Genomic DNA, 16,593 nt, shown 5'->3' on the forward strand with positions numbered 1-16,593 from the left:
TCTCTCTCCACAGACAGCACACAGTCTCCTCTTCACCCTGTTTGAACTCGCTCGTAACCCTGATGTACAAACTGCCCTCCGCAGGGGAGGTGGATGCAGCCCATCGAGCAGCTGAGGGGGATGTCTGTAAACTACTGCAAACAGTCCCCCTCCTCAGGGCAGCAATCAAAGAAACACTGCGGTAAAGTTCCGGATAACCACTGTCCCAACTGCTCCCCCACTCCCACAACCCCCACTCCCACACAGCCCCCACTCCACACAGCCCCACTCCCACACAGCCCCACTCCCACACAGCCCCCACTCCCACACAGCCCCCACAGCCCCCACTCCCACACAGCCCCCACTCCCACACAGCCCCCACTCCCACACAGCCCCCACTCCCACACAGCCCCCACTCCCACACAGCCCCCACTCCCACACAGCCCCCACTCCACACAGCCCCCACTCCCACAGCCCCCACTCCCACACAGCCCCCACTCCCACACAGCCCCCACTCCCCACAGCCCCCACTCCCACACAGCCCCCACTCCCACAGCCCCACTCCCACACAGCCCCCACTCCCACACAGCCCCCACTCCCACACAGCCCCCACTCCCACAGCCCCACTCCCACACAGCCCCCACTCCCACACAGCCCCCACTCCCACACAGCCCCCACTCCCACACAGCCCCCACTCCCACACAGCCCCACTCCCACAGCCCCCACTCCCACAGCCCCCACTCCCACACAGCTCCCACTCCCACACAGCCCCACTCCCACAGCCCCCACTCCCCCACAGCCCACACTCCCCCACAGCCCCCACTCCCCCACAGCCCCCACTCCCCCACAGCCCCCACTCCACACAGCTCCAAGCTCCCAGACCCTCGCCCCCAACCCTGGGTTAGAGAGAGAGGGGGAAATCAGCCAGGGTTCCTGCTCCTGATCACTGTCCAGTGATCCTGGGTTAGAGAGAGGGAGGGGAAATCAGCCAGGGTTCCTGCTCCTGATCACTGTCCAGTGATCCCTGGGTTAGAGAGAGAGGGAAATCAGCCAGGGTTCCTGCTCCTGATCACTGTCCAGTGATCCCTGGGTTAGAGAGAGAGAGGGGAAATCAGCCAGGGTTCCTGCTCCTGATCACTGTCCAGTGATCCCTGGGTTAGAGAGAAAGAGGGGAAATCAGCCAGGGTTCCTGCTCCTGATCACTGTCCAGTGATCCCTGGGTTAGAGAGAGAGGGGAAATCAGCCAGGGTTCCTGCTCCTGATCACTGTCCAGTGATCCCTGGGTCAGAGAGAGGGGAAATCAGCCAGGGGTTCCTGCTCCTGATCACTGTCCAGTGATCCCTGGGTTAGAGAGAGAGGGGAAATCAGCCAGGGTTCCTGCTCCTGATCACTGTCCAGTGATCCCTGGGTTAGAGAGAGGGGAAATCAGCCAGGGTTCCTGCTCCTGATCACTGTCCAGTGATCCCTGGGTCAGAGAGAGGGGAAATCAGCCAGGGTTCCTGCTCCTGATCACTGTCCAGTGATCCCTGGGTTAGAGAGAGAGAGGGGAAATCAGCCAGGGTTCCTGCTCCTGATCACTGTCACTGACCCCTTTGAGAAAGCAATATGTGAAGCACGCAGTGGTTAAATAGCCTGATGCTCGGAGGATGTATTGTTTACCCCATACTGAGTGAGTGTATCCTGGGGATTGGAACAGAGTGCCTTCCAAAGACTCAATTTAGTTAAGATCTGTCTACTAACTTCATCTGTCTGACCCCCCAGGTTGTATCCCATTGGGGTGACAATTCAGCGATATCCCGTTAGAGATATCGTCATTCAGAACTACCACATCCCAGCGGGTGTAAGTACAATAATGAGGGAGCGCCGCACTGTGGGAGGGTCGGTGCCGAGGGAGCGCCGCACTGTGGGAGGGTCGGTGCCGAGGGAGCGCCGCACTGTGGGAGGGTCGGTGCTGAGGGAGCGCCGCACTGTGGGAGGGTCGGTGCCGAGGGAGCGCCGCACTGTGGGAGGGTCAGTGCCGAGGGAGCGCCGCACTGTGGGAGGGTCGGTGCTGAGGGAGCGCCGCACTGTGGGGAGGGTCAGTGCTGAGGGAGCGCCGCACTGTGGGAGGGTCAGTGCCGAGGGAGCGCTGCACTGTGGGAGGGTCGGTGCCGAGGGGGTGCCGCACTGTGGGGAGGGTCGGTGCTGAGGGAGCGCCGCACTGTGGGAGGGTTGGTGCTGAGGGAACACTGCACTGTCGGGGGTGGGGGGGGTCAGTGCTGAGGGAGTGTGGGGGAGCTGTAGGTTGCTATAGAAATGTAATTGTTTCGGGGGATGATGAATTGCTGTGGGAGTTTGCCCTGTTTTAATGACGTTTATCTCTGTGTGTCCCGGCAGACGTTGGTTCAGGCTGGTATCTATTCTCTGGGCCGGAGTGCAGTCATCTTCCCCGAACCCCAGCGATATAACCCCAGCCGCTGGCTGTCTGCTGACACTAACTATTTCCAGGCTCTGTCCTTTGGTTTCGGGGGTTCGGCAGTGTATTGGACGCAGGGTGGCCGAGACTGAGATCGCCCTCTTCCTGATCCATGTGAGTACCCCCAATTCTCCCGGAGCCCAGGGGGAGGATTCCCCACAGCCATCACCCCTCCCCGGGCCAGGGGGGGGGATTCCCCACAGCCATCACCCCCTCCCCAGGCCCAGGGGGGGGATTCCCCACAGCCATCACCCCCTCCCCAGGCCCAGGGGGGGGATTCCCCACAGCCATCACCCCCTCCCCAGGCCCAGCGGGGGGGGATTCCCCACAGCCATCACCCCCTCCCCGGGCCCAGGGGGGGGATTCCCCACAGCCATCACCCCTCCCCGGGCCCAGGGGGGGGGGGGATTCCCCACAGCCATCACCCCCTCCCCGGGCCCAGGGGGGGGATTCCCCACAGCCATCACCCCCTCCCCGGGCCCAGGGGGGGGGATTCCCCACAGCCATCACCCCCTCCCCGGGCCCAGGGGGGGATTCCCCACAGCCATCACCCCCTCCCCGGGCCCGGGGGTGGGGGTTTGGTTGTATTCCTGGCTGTCTGTGAGTCTATGAGGGGGAGTGGGGGGGGGTGTTCCAGCCCCTCTGTTAGTAATCCGGGGCGGGGAGCGCTGATTCTCTGGAATCCAGTGGATCCTCATGGATCACAGCCTGGGCTGTGAGTGGGGTGAGTGTGAGGCACTCACACTCCTCCCTATCCCCCCTCACACTCCTCCAATCCTCCCTATCCCCCCTCACACTCCTCCCTATCCCCCTCACACTCCTCCCTATCCCCCTCACACTCCTCCCTATCCCCCCTCACACTCCTCCCTATCCCCCCTCACACTCCTCCCTATCCCCCTCACACCTCCTCCCAATCCTCCCTATCCCCCTCACACTCCTCCCTATCCCCCTCACACTCCTCCCTATCCCCCCTCACACTCCTCCCTATCCCCCTCACACTCCTCCCTATCCCCCTCACACTCCTCCCTATCCCCCTCACACTCCTCCCTATCCCCCCTCACACTCCTCCCTATCCCCCCTCACACTCCTCCCTATCCCCCCTCACACTCCTCCCTATCCCCCTCACACTCCTCCCTATCCCCCTCACACCCTCCCTATCCCCCTTCACACCCCTCCCTATCCCCCTCACACTCCTCCCTATCCCCCCTCACACTCCTCCCTATCCCCCCTCACACTCCTCCCTATCCCCCCTCACACTCCTCCCTATCCCCCCTCACACTCCTCCCTATCCCCCCTCACACTCCTCCCTATCCTCATCACACACCTCCCTATCCCCCCTCACACTCCTCCCAATCCCCCTCACACTCCTCCCAATCCCCCCTCACACACCTCCCTACCTCCCCTCACACACCTCCCTACCCCCCCTCACACACCTCCCTACCCCCCTCACACACCTCCTACCCCTTCACACATCTCCCTATCCCCCCTCACACACCTCCCTATCCCCCCTCACACACCTCCCTATCCCCCCTCACACACCTCCCTATCCCCCCTCACACACCTCCCTATCCCCCCTCACACACCTCCCTACCCCCCTCACTGCTCTCAGGGTCACCTCCCTCAGTTTGAGCCTGATCTCTGTCTGTCTCTCCCCCAGGTGTTGAGAAAGTTCCGGATTGTCAGCAAATCCAAGGCGGATGTTAAACTTATTTATGGATTTATTGTGATGGTGGATGAGCCCCCCCTCCTCACTCTGAGACCCATTCCCCCGGAACAGCGTGGGCAGAGAGAGCACAGCTCCGGACACTGGGGGGAGGGGGACGGGGAGACAGAGGATGGAGGGGTAGGGGGACGGAGGGGAGGATGGGGGAGGATGGAGGAGGATGGAGGGGGACGAGGAGGGAGGATGGGGGGGACGAGGAGGGGGGGGACGAGGAGGGGGACGAGGAGGGGAGGACGGAGGGGGAGGACGAGGAGGGGGAATGAGGAGGGGAGGATGGAGGGGGACGAGGAGGGGGGGACGAGGAGGGGAGGACGAGGAGTGGAGGATGGAGGAGGGGGACGAGGAGTGGAGGATGGAGGAGGGGAGGAGGGGAGGAGGGGGAGGATGGAGGATGGAGGATGATGGGGGAGGATGGAGGAGGGGGAGGAGGGGGAGGAGGATGGAGGGAGGGGAGGAGGGGAGGGATGATGGAGGAGGGGGAGGATGGAGGATGGGGAGGATGGAGGAGGGGGAGGAGGGGGAGGATGATGGAGGAGGGGGAGGATGGAGACGGGAGGAAGGGGGACGGGAGGAAGGGGAGGGGACGGGAGGAAGGGGGAGGGGGACGGGAGGAAGAGGGGATGGTGGGCGGGGTGGGGAGGGGGGAGGTGGGGTGAGTGCTTCAGGGACTGCATGGGGAGGAATCGCTTGTCTGTGAGAGTGGGGAAGGGTCTCCCTTTCATTCCCCTGGGTTCACTCACCAAACCCCAGAAGCAGCGGCGAACAGTGACACCTCCACCTTTCATATCCCCTGACTCGACCATCACCATGTGGCCATGCCAGTGTTGGACTGGGGTAAACACAGTAAAAAGTCCACCCATCACTCAGTGGGTCAGTACAGCCCTCGATGGAGTGAATGGCTGGTATCTGAAATGATCTGGGACTCTGAGAGAAACATTGTTTGAAATAAAGTCTGCGTGAGCTGCCTCGGGGTCTCGATTATTCTCTCCCAGCTAACGCTGTAACTTGTGGCTTCTGCAGCAGCTTCACCAGGAAAATAAATCCCACTGAATTCCCTTAGCCTGACGGAATCCTGCTCCTCCCAGCTCGCACAAAGGACGGGGGCGCTACTGAGCTCCTTCTCCTAGAACTCTCTCTCAGAGACGGGGGGGCGGAGCCGGCGCGGGAGGGAGGCAGGGAGGGGGGCGGAGCCGGCGCGGGAGGGAGGGAGGGGGGCGGAGCCGGCGCCGGAGGGAGGGAGGGGGGCGGAGCCGGCGCGGGAGGGAGGGGGCGGAGCCGGCGCAGGAGGGAGGGGGCGGAGCCGGCGCGGGAGGGAGGCAGGGAGGGGGGCGGAGCCGGCGCGGGAGGGAGGCAGGGAGGGGGGCGGAGCCGGCGCGGGAGGGAGGCAGGGAGGGGGGCGGAGCCGGCGCGGGAGGGGGGAGGGGGGCGGAGCCGGTGTAGGAGGGAGGGTGGGAGGGAGGGGGGCGGAGCCGGCGCGGGAGGGAGGGAGGGGGGCGGAGCCGGTGTAGGAGGGAGGGCGGGAGGGAGGGAGGGAGGGAGGGGGGCGGAGTCGGCGCGGGAGGGAGGGGGGGCGGAGCCGGCGCGGGAGGGAGGGGGGGCGGAGCCGGCGCGGGAGGGAGGGGGGGCGGAGTCGGCGCTGGAGGGAGGGGGGGCGGAGTCGGCGCGGGAGGGAGGGGCGGAGTCGGCGCCGGGAGCTCGCGCTGCTGGAGGTTGAGGCTTCAACCGCCGCCCGGAGCCGCCGCCGCCGCCGCCGCCGCCACTCTCCCCGCGGGGCCGGAGCCCCTGAACCCGCAGCCCCGGCCTCTTCCCCCCACTCTGACACCGCCATGTCCCGGCAACAGGACCCCCAAAACACCGACATCAACCCCTTCGAGGTGAGAAACACCGGGGGGGGAGCGCCGCACTGTGGGAGGGTCAGTGCTGAGGGGGTGCTGCAGTGTTGGGGGGTGCTGTTTTGGTTGATATTAAAGTATCTCCCTGTTTGGGGGGTGGGTTGAGTGTCTGTATCGGGCTGATCCCCTCCTGTATCTGGGGGTCACCCTCACCGAGACGGTAAAATATTCTCACAGAATCCCTACAGTGCAGGAAGAAGCCATTTGACCCATCGAGTCTGCACTGACAACAATCCCACCCTATCCCTGTATCCCCATACACCTACCCTCACTTGACCCCCTGACACAAAGGGACAATTTATCACGGCCAATGCTCCCTAACCCGCACATCTTTGGACTCCGGGAGGAAATCGGAGCACCCAGGGGAAACCCATGCAGACACGGGGAGAACGTGCAGACTCCACACAGACAGTGACCCAAACCGGGAATCGAACCCGGGTCGCTGGCGTTGTGAGGCAGCAGCGCTAACCACTGTAGGTTAGAGGAACGGCCACCTAACCTACTCATCTTTGTATACTAAGGGACAATTTAGCATAGCCAATCCACCTAACCTGCACATCTTTGGACACTAAGGGACAATTTATCATGGCCAATCCACCTAACCTGCACATCTTTGGACACTAAGGGACAATTTAGCACGGCCAATCCACCCTAACCCGCACATCTTTGGAATGTGGGAGGAAACCAGAGCACCGGGGGAAACCCACGCAGACACAGGGAGAACGTGCAGACTCCACACGGACAGTGACCAAAAGCCAGGGATTGAACCCGGGTCCCTGACGCTGTGAGGCAGCAGTGCTAACCCACTGTGTCACCGTGCTACTGGGAATCGAACCTGGGTCCCTGCTGCTGTGAGGCAGCAGTGCTAATCCACTGTGTCACCGTGCTGCTGGGAATCGAACCCGGGTCCCTGGCACTGTGAGGCAGCAGTGCTAACCCACTGTGTCACCGTGCTACTGGGAATCGAACCTGGGTCCCTGCTGCTGTGAGGCAGCAGTGTTAATCCACTGTGTCACCATGCTGCTGGGAATCGAACCTGGGTCCCTGGCGCTGTGAGGCAGCAGCGCTAACCCACTGTGCCACCCGTGCTTGCTCCCTGCATTTTCCACCTCATAAAAGTTACTGGACCTCAGCATCGTGTCGTTGTTTGGAAAGCGCTTTGGGTTGGTCTGAATCAGCTTGAGGTGAGCAGACATGTTAACAGCATACGTGACAATTCCCACAGCCTGGAATACCAGTGGGAACAACAGCAACCTCAGGAGACTGGGACTGAGAGGTGGACTGCAAATCAGTGTCAGAGGCTGGACATTTCCCATTAATCCAACACCAGCCATATACTGGGCCTGATAATAATGTCATCTAACTGTGATATTTAGAATCACAACAAATAAAATCTACCATCAAGGAGTGTGTACGTGGGGTTGTGAATATGGGTAGAGTCAGTGACAGGGAAGAGGTGTACATGGTGCTGTGTGCGAGTTGTGGGGGTAGAGTCAGTGATGGGGGGAGCACGTACACAGAGCTGTGTGTGTGGGGGTGGAGTCAGTGACGGGGAAGTGTGTACATGTGTGTAGTGTGTTGGGGGAGAGTGACAGTGGGTCATCAGATGCTTAATTCCCGATATTTTTTATTGAATTCATATTCCACCATCTGCTGTGGCGGAATTCAAACCCCGGTCCCCCAGAACATTAGCTGAGTTTCTGGATTAATAGTCGAGCAATTCGTCTGATCACATGGCTATTGCCTCCTTTCTTGGTGGAAGTGTCTGTTTGGGTTTAGCTATTTCTGAGGCAGGAGTGTGTGAGAGCAACATCCTGTCCCATGACCTACATTTTCAGTCATTATCAACAAATTGTCTGCTTGTTACAGAATGAAACTGCTCACAAGATCACCAGGCGCTGGGGTCACTGGACAGTGATCAGGAACAGGATCCCTGGCTGATTTCCCCTCTCTCTGACCCAGGGGTCACTGGACAGTGATCAGGAGCAGGAACCCTGGCTGATTTCCTCTCTCTCTCTAACCCAGGGATCACTGGACAGTGATCAGGAACAGGATCCCTGGCTGATTTCCCCTCTCTCTGACCCAGGGGTCACTGGACAGTGATCAGGAGCAGGAACCCTGGCTGATTTCCCCTCTCTCTCTCTAACCCTGAGGTCATTGGACAGTGATCAGGAGCAGGAACCCTGGCTGATTTCCCTCTCGCTCTCTAACCCAGGGGTCACTGGACAGTGATCAGGAGCAGGAACCCTGCCTGATTTCCCCACTCTCTAACTCAGGGATCACTGGACAATGATCAGGAGCAGGAACCCTGGCTGATTTCCCCTCTCTCTCTCTAACCCAGGATCACTGGACAGTGATCAGGAGCAGGAACCCTGGCTGATTTCCCCTCTCTCTCTCTAACCCAGGGATCACTGGACAGTGATCAGGAGCAGGAACCCTGGCTGATTTCCCCTCTCTCTCTGTAACCCAGGGATCACTGGACAGTGATCAGGAGCAGGAACCCTGGCTGATATCCCCACTCTTTCTCTCTAACCCAGGTTGTGGCTGAGTGTCACACAGTGGGATTGAAGTTTTGGACTTGGCTGGCCTGTGCTTTCTTGGATGTGAACACCAACAGAGACAGGAATTCAGAACCCTCCAGAACAGCTGAGGAATTACTATTCACTTCCTGGAAAGCATGGGGAATAAAGATCAGTAATGGTGAGCAGGAGTCACCTCTGAGCTCTGTGTAACCGCACTGTCTCTGACTTGCTGCTGAGCCAGGGAGATCTGTCTGATTTTGAAATTTACCAAAGAATGGATAGGTGGAGACGAAATTGAGAATGCTGATATCATGCCATTAGGGAGGAAGCGGTTCAGCTGCTCTCCACATTCTCGTGCAATGATGGATGAATCATTGCTGGGGTTTCACTCTCTGTTTCCCTGCTGTGTGTATGCTTCTTCAGTTCACAAGGGATCGAGGATTCCCAGATACCCCTGACTGAAATCAGGACAGGAATGGGGAAAAATATCTGCTGTAAAATTGAGGCCTCAGGAACTGAGGATGGGCCTGTGGTACCATTATAGAGGTAATCTGTTCCCTACTGTTTGGAACTCTTAAAGAGCCATGGTTGGTGGTAACAAACTTTCCCAGGACAGGTACAGCACAGGTTAGATACAGAGTAAAACTTCCCCTATGCTCTCCCCATCAAACATTCCCAGGACAGGTACAGCACGAGGTTTGATACAGAGTAAAGCTCCCTCTACACTGTCCCCATCAAACATAGTCCCAGGACAGGTACAGCACAGGGTTAAATACAGAGTAAAGCTCCCTCTACACTGTCCCCCCCCCCATCAAAAACTCACAGGACAGGTACAGTACAGGGTTAAATACAGAGTAAAGTTCCCTCTACACTGTCCCCCCCCATCAAAAACTCACAGGACAGGTAAAGCACGGGGTTAAATACAGAGTAAAGTTCCCTCTGCATTCCCCCATCAAACAGTCCCAGGACAGGTACGGCACAGGGTTAGATACAGAGTAAAGCTCCGTGTTTTCCGAATGTCAGCCAGATATGGGTTTGTTCAGACTTGTGGTGAGGTCAGTGGCTGACCTAGCAGACTGCCGTATCCAAATTTGTTTGGTAATCTTGCTGCTTCTGGTTGGATGTGCTGTGTCCAATAGTATTGAGTGGGACATAAGAACATAAGAAATAGGAGCAGGAGTAGGCCATCCAGCCCTTCGAGCCTGCCCCGCCATTCAATAAGATCATGGCTGATCTGTCGTGTCTCAGTTCCACATTCCCACCCTCTCCCCATAACCCTTAATCCCCTCGCTTATCAAAAACCCATCAACCCGTGTCTTAAAAATATTTAGCGAGGCAGCCTCCACCACCTCAACGGGCAGAGAATTCCAGAGATTCACCACCCTTTGAGTGAAGAAGTTCCTCCTCAACTCCGTTCTAAACCGTCCCCCCTTTATCTTGAGGCTGTGCCCCCCTAGTCCTACTGTCCTTTCTGAGCGGGAAGAGCCTCTCCACCTCTATCCTATCCATCCCATTCATCATCTTATACGTCTCAGTGAGATCTCCCCTCATTCTTCTAAACTCTCACAAGTACAAGCCTAGTTTATTCAGCCTCTCCTCATAGCTCAACCCCCTCAACTCCGGTATCAGCCTAGTAAACCTCCTCTGCACTCCCTCCAAGGCCAAAATATCCTTGCGTAAGTGTGGAAGTATGCGTAAGCATACATATGCTTTGACTGGTTTGGGACCTGCCAGAGTTCTGCAATTTCATCTTCGAGCTAGTTTCTATTTCTTGTTTGTGGAGAGTGAAAGATTTGAATTGGGTAAGTTGGAGTTTCTCAGTAGGCCTTTGTACTGTGGTGATAATACCATTGATGGGGGCGTTACTTTATGTTTAAGGGTCATGTGTAAAAATTCAGCATTATTCAACAGGCAGTCAGTATGTCTGGAGGGAGTGCCGCTCAAATGGTGGAAAAGCATGATAATTACTTTAGCCAAGTATTGTTTACTTCGGCGAGAGCTAATGGAGTTTTATTTGTAGATGAAGATGTCCCCTCGGGTTTTTGATTAGGTTGACTGACATGTTTATGAATTATCCATCAGGAGCTAATGAAAGGAACTAGGTCTGTAGCAGGGAAAGACTTAAGGGGTTGCAATCAGAGGCATGTGCAGGCTGCTCCTGAGAATTCACTCTCTTTCCACAAAATCTTTCTGAAAGCTTTGAGATTGTTAACACAATTTATGGCAAGTATGCCTGAATTTGTTAACTGTATTTATTTGTTTTTGGTCTGTATATAAATGGGGTTCCATCGGAGCTGGGACAATCATAAACAGGAAAGTAAAATTGGTGCCTTGAATGTTTGACTGTTGATGGTTAAGCTGCTTCAGTTGTTAGGGTTATATTTAGACAGTGTTATTAAAGAATATTAGTTTCACTGTAAAAGATTCCTGCTTTGTCAGTGGAATCATTCATGGCAAAAAAGATATCCTTTCCTCACTATTATGGCAAAATAGAGAAGTTGTTGGGGTCTAATCCGTGGCCCCCCCTCCTTGGGTGGGGTGTTATCCGTGCCCCCCCCCCCCCCCCCCAGTCGGGGTCTAATGTGTCAGAACCATAGAACATTACAGCACAGAAACAGGCCCTTTGGCCCTTCTTGTCTGTACCGAACCATTTTTTGCACCTGCACCTGGACCATATCCCTCCACACCCCTCTCATCCATGTACCTGTCGAAGTTTTTCTTAAATGTTAAGTGAGCCTGCATTTGCCACTTCATCTGGCAGTGCATTCCACACTCCCACCACTCTCTGCGTGAAGAAGCCCCCCGCCAGTATTCCCTTAAACTTTTCCCCTTTCACCCTTAACCCATGGCCTCTGTTTTTTCCTCCCCTAGCCTCAGTGGAAAAAGCCTGCTTGCATTCACTATCTATACCCATCATAATTTTATACACCTCTATCAAATCTCCCCTCATTCTTCTACGCTCCAGGGAATAAAGTCCTAACCTATTCAACCTTTCTCTGTCACTCAGTTTCTTAAGACCCGGCAACATCCTTGTAAACCTTCTCTGCACTCTTTCAACCTTATTAATATCCTTCCTGTCATTAGGTGACCAAAACTGCATACAATACTCTAAATTCGGCCTCACCGATGTCTTATACAACCTCATCATAACTTTCCAACTCTTATACTCAATACTTTGATTTATAAAGGCCAGTATTCCAAAAGCACTCTTTATGACCCTATCTACCTGTGACGCCACTTTTAGGGAATTGTGTATCTGTATTTCCAGATCCCTCTGTTCTCGGGTTGGGCTCTGACCCGCCGCCCCCAGGTATCTTGGGGTTCTGATCCATCACCCTAACAGTGCCATTTGCAGCTGCTGGCTCAGACAATTAGTACTGAGTGTGGTATGGGAATGATACAGATTCAGACAACCCACTTTACACTGTAGACGAGGGTGTCATCACATTGCGATACAATGAGCCTGGGAATATATCCTCGGGTAGGTGCTGTCAGGTGGGATAATACCACGATTGGGTGTTAGTCCTCCATTGGAAGATGTAGGGTGTTTGGGTGCCAGACCAGAACCCCAAGGTGTATTGTGAAGCTAGACCAGACCCCAACAATCTTTCTATCTTGGTGTTAATGTGAGGAAAGGATGTCTAGCCCCCAGAATAATTCCAGTCACCATCTAGAGACTTTTATCAAAACATGCTTTATTCAAAACCATTTAAGTATAACTTTAATAAAATGAAACAGATGAATAGTGGAACAGTCTTTAAACATGAAAAGAGGCAACTCTTCACTTCTAACTTATCACTACTCAGTTCCAATTAAGCAATATTTCTTTTATAGGCTTAAAAATTACATTGCTGTATGCCAGAATACAGCACAGTCCGGGAATGTGACCATTACACTCCTGTCTCCCTGTGTACAGCACAGCCTGGGGATGTAACCATTACACTCCTGTCTCCCTGTGTACAGCACAGCCTGGGGATGTAACCATTACATTCCTGTACCCCTGGGTGCAGCACAGCCTGGGGATGTAACCATTACATTGCTGTATCCCTGGGTGCAGCACAATCTGGGAATGTAATCATTACATTCCTGTACCGCTGGGTTCAGCACCGTCTGGGAATGTAACCATTCCATTCCTGTATCCCTAGGTACAGCACAGTCTGGGAATGTAACCATTACATTCCTGTACCCCTGGGTTCAGCACCATCTGGGGATGAAACCATTGCATTGCTGTATCCCTAGGTACAGCACAGTCTAGGAATGTAACCATTACATTGCTGTACCCCTGGGTGCAGCACAGTCTGGGAATGTAACCATTACATTCCTGTACTCTTGGGTGCAGCACAGCCTGGGGATGTAACCATTACATTCCTGTATCCCTGTGTACAGCACAGCCTGGGGATGTAACTATTACATTCCTGTACCCCTGGGTACTGCACAGCCTGGGGTTGTAACCATTACATTGCTGTATCCCTGGGTGCAGCACAGTCTGGGAATGTAACCATTAAATTCCTGTACCCCTGGGTGCAGCACAGCCTGGGAATGCAGCCATTACATTGCTGTATCTCTGGGTGCAGCACAATCTGGGAATGTAATCATTACATTCCTGTACCGCTGGGTTCAGCACCGTCTGGGAATGTAACCATTCCATTCCTGTATCCCTAGGTACAGCACAGTCTGGGAATGTAACCATTACATTCCTGTACCCCTGGGTTCAGCACCATCTGGGGATGAAACCATTGCATTGCTGTATCTCTAGGTACAGCACAGTCTAGGAATGTAACCATTACATTGCTGTACCCCTGGGTGCAGCACAGTCTGGGAATGTAACCATTACATTCCTGTACTCTTGGGTGCAGCACAGCCTGGGGATGTAACCATTACATTCCTGTATCCCTGTGTACAGCACAGCCTGGGGATGTAACTATTACATTCCTGTACCCCTGGGTACTGCACAGCCTGGGGTTGTAACCATTACATTGCTGTATCCCTGGGTGCAGCACAGTCTGGGAATGTAACCATTAAATTCCTGTACCCCTGGGTGCAGCACAGCCTGGGAATGCAGCCATTACATTGCTGTATCTCTGGGTGCAGCACAGTCTGGGAATGTAACCATTACATTCCTGTACCCCTGGGTGCAGCACAGTCTGAACAAAGAACAAAAACAGCCCGGGAAACAGGCCCTTCGGCCCAATGAGCCCGCACCGCCATGCCAACACCACCAGTCCCCCCCCTCCACCCATGACCCTTGTCTAATGTTTTATGGCCATCCACATTGAGGAAAACTAATTTAGGGACAATTTATTACTGCCAATCAGCCTAACAGCACATCTTTAGGGTGTGGGAGGAAACCGGAGCACCCGGAGAAAACCCACGCAAGTACAGGGAGGATGCGCAAACTCCCACAGACACTGGCCCAAATCCATGTGTCTGCACAGCAATCAGTGATAGTCACTGAGCTGTCGTCTTGCCCAGTATCTGGTCCAGTTTAGGCACACACTAACGACATGAAGCACTAGGCCAATCTCGAACAACCAAGAGCAGCCCCAGTACGACCCATCGCGTGTATGCCCCTTGTTGGACACAAGGCGGACCGACTTAAAACCTGTGAATGAAAAGAGAAAAAAAGCATTATTATTGTACCATATCCATTTACCTTACCAGGGATGCCCCAATGCTAATGACCCTTATTTAAAACAATCTCCTACATCCACCCATCTTCAACCCAGTCATGTGCCTGTCTAAGTTACTCTTAAATGACTCTAGCGTGTTTGCCTCCACCACCTTACTTGGCAGAGCATTCCATACCCCCACTACCTTCTGTGTGAAAAACCTCCCCCTAATATCTGTGTTATACCTCTCCCCCCTCACCTTAAGTCCATGGCCCCTTGTCCTATGTGTCTCTATCATACGAAATAGCTTACCTCTGTTTACTCTATCTATGCCCTTCATAATCTCATATACCTCTATTAGATCCCCCCTCAGTCGCCGTCTTTCAAGGGAAAAGAGCCCCAATTTATTCAATCTTTCCTCATACCCCAGTCCTTCCATACCAGGCAACATCCTGGTAAACCACCTCTGCACTCTCTCCAGAGTATCCATGTCCTTCCGGTAGTAAGGCGACCAGAACTGGATACAGTACTCCAAATGTGGCCTAACAACGTTCTGTACAACTGCAACATTACACTCCAGCTCTTATATTCTATACCCCTTCCTGTAAAGGCTAACATACCATAGGCTTTCTTCACCACACTCTCCACTTGCACTGCCACCTTCAAAGACTTGTGCACTTGCACCCCCAGGTCTCGCTGCGATTCTATACTCCTTATGGGCTTACCCTTTATCATATAACTCCCCCCTACATTATTCCGGCCAAAATGCATCACCTCACATTTATCCGGATTAAACTCCATTTGCCATGTATCTGCCTAATCTACCAGCCTATCAATATCCCGTTGTATTGCCAGACGCTGCTCGCCAATCCAACCATCTTGGCGTCATCAGCAAATTTGCTGATCACACCACCTACTCCCTCTTCCAAATCATTTATATACACTGCAAAGAGAAGAGGTCCCAGTACTGAGCCCTGCGGCACACCACGAGTGACAGACCTCCTGTCACTAGAAAATAACCCCTCCACTACTACTCTGTGACTCCTCTTTGCAAGCCAGTTCTCTACCCATCTAGAAACCTGGCCATGTATCCCATGAGCTTTAATCTTCTCTACCAACCTACCATGAGGGACTTTGTCAAACGCCTTACTGAAATGCATATAGACGACATCAACGGCTCCTCCTTCGTCGACCGTTTTTGTCACCTCCTCAAAGAATTCTACCAGATTCGTAAGGCAAGACTTCCCCTTTACAAAGCCATGCTGCGTATCCTTAATCAGATTGCAACGCTCTAAGTGCTCATACATCCTATCCCTAAGAATCCTCTCCATCAACTTGCCTACCACTGACGTTAAACTCACTGGCCTATAGTTATCCGGGCTATCCCTCCTACCCTTTTTAAACAACGGTACCATGTTCGCTATCCTCCAGTCCTCTGGGACCTCACCTGTGTCCAAAGAAGAGACAAAGATTTGCGTCAGAGGCCCAGCAATCTTATCCCTCACCTCCCTAAGCAGCCTAGGATAAATGCCATCGGGCCCCGGAGATTTATCGGTTTTAATGCTACCTAAAAGCCCTAACACTTCCTCCCTCGTAATCAATGGATCTTTCAATTGGTCTACCGCTCCCTCGATGACCGTACCAGACATCAAGCTCCTCTCCTTCGTGAATACCGAGGCAAAGTATTCATTCAGGATCTCCCCCATTCCCTCTGCCTCTAAGCACAATTCCCCTCGTCTGTCCCTGAGGGAACCGATTTTACCCCTAGCCACCCTTTTGCTCTTAAGATAGGAGTAAAACGCCTTTGGATTCTCCTTAATCCTACCTGCCAAGGCCATCTCATGCCCCCTTTTTGCCCTCCTAACTCCCCTTTTGAGATCCCTCCTACTCTCTCTCTATTCCTCCAACGCTCTCTCCGTTCCCAGCTGCTTAGACCTGACATACGCCTCTCGTTTCTTCCTAACCAGGTCTTCTATATCTCTAATCCTACCTTTCCCATCCTTCCTCCTAACCGGCACATGCCTTTCCTGCACCCATTGCAGTTTGAAAGACTCCCACATGCCTAACGTGGTCTTGCCTTCCAACAGCCTATCCCAGTCTGCATCCCTAAGCTCCTGCCTAATCTGGCTGTATCTAGCCTTCCCCCAATTTAGCACCCTCCCCTTAGGACAGCTCATCTTTTTCCATTCGTATCCTAAAGTAGACAGAGTTGTGGTCACTATTAGCCACTTGTTCACCTACCGCAACCTCAACTACCTGACCCGGCTCATTGCCCAGAACTAAATCCAGTATAGCCCTCTCTCTAGTCGGGCTATCTACATACTGTTGCAAGGACCCTTCCAATACACATCTTAGGAATTCCTCCCCATCTGAACCCCCAGCTCTAGGCACCTTCCAATCCACCCCAGGGAGA

The 16,593-nt window shown here is 54.3% G+C and overlaps 1 protein-coding gene and 1 pseudogene across 2 annotated transcripts in view; both read left to right on the forward strand.

Moving 5' to 3' along the window:
• The first annotated feature begins 13 nt into the window (after positions 1–13).
• LOC145339253 (cytochrome P450 11B, mitochondrial-like) lies at positions 14–5,284 on the forward strand (annotated as a pseudogene). Its single transcript, XR_013886013.1, has 5 exons — positions 14–181; positions 1,741–1,819; positions 2,356–2,548; positions 4,092–4,277; positions 5,243–5,284. The product of XR_013886013.1 is annotated as a cytochrome P450 11B, mitochondrial-like (transcript).
• A 623-nt stretch (positions 5,285–5,907) lies between these two features.
• LOC145339252 (secretory carrier-associated membrane protein 3-like) overlaps positions 5,908–16,593 on the forward strand; it is a 31,925-nt gene continuing 21,239 nt past the window's right edge. Inside the window, exon 1 of the mRNA XM_080183661.1 lies at positions 5,908–6,031. Coding sequence (XP_080039787.1) covers positions 5,984–6,031 — 48 coding nt within the window. The 5' untranslated portion in view covers positions 5,908–5,983. The remainder of the gene's footprint in view (positions 6,032–16,593) is intronic.

The sequence above is a fragment of the Carcharhinus amblyrhynchos genome, unplaced genomic scaffold, assembly GCF_965287045.1.
Source record: "Carcharhinus amblyrhynchos unplaced genomic scaffold, sCarAmb.v2.hapA chromosome_361, whole genome shotgun sequence".
Classification (NCBI taxonomy): Eukaryota; Metazoa; Chordata; class Chondrichthyes; order Carcharhiniformes; family Carcharhinidae; genus Carcharhinus; species Carcharhinus amblyrhynchos.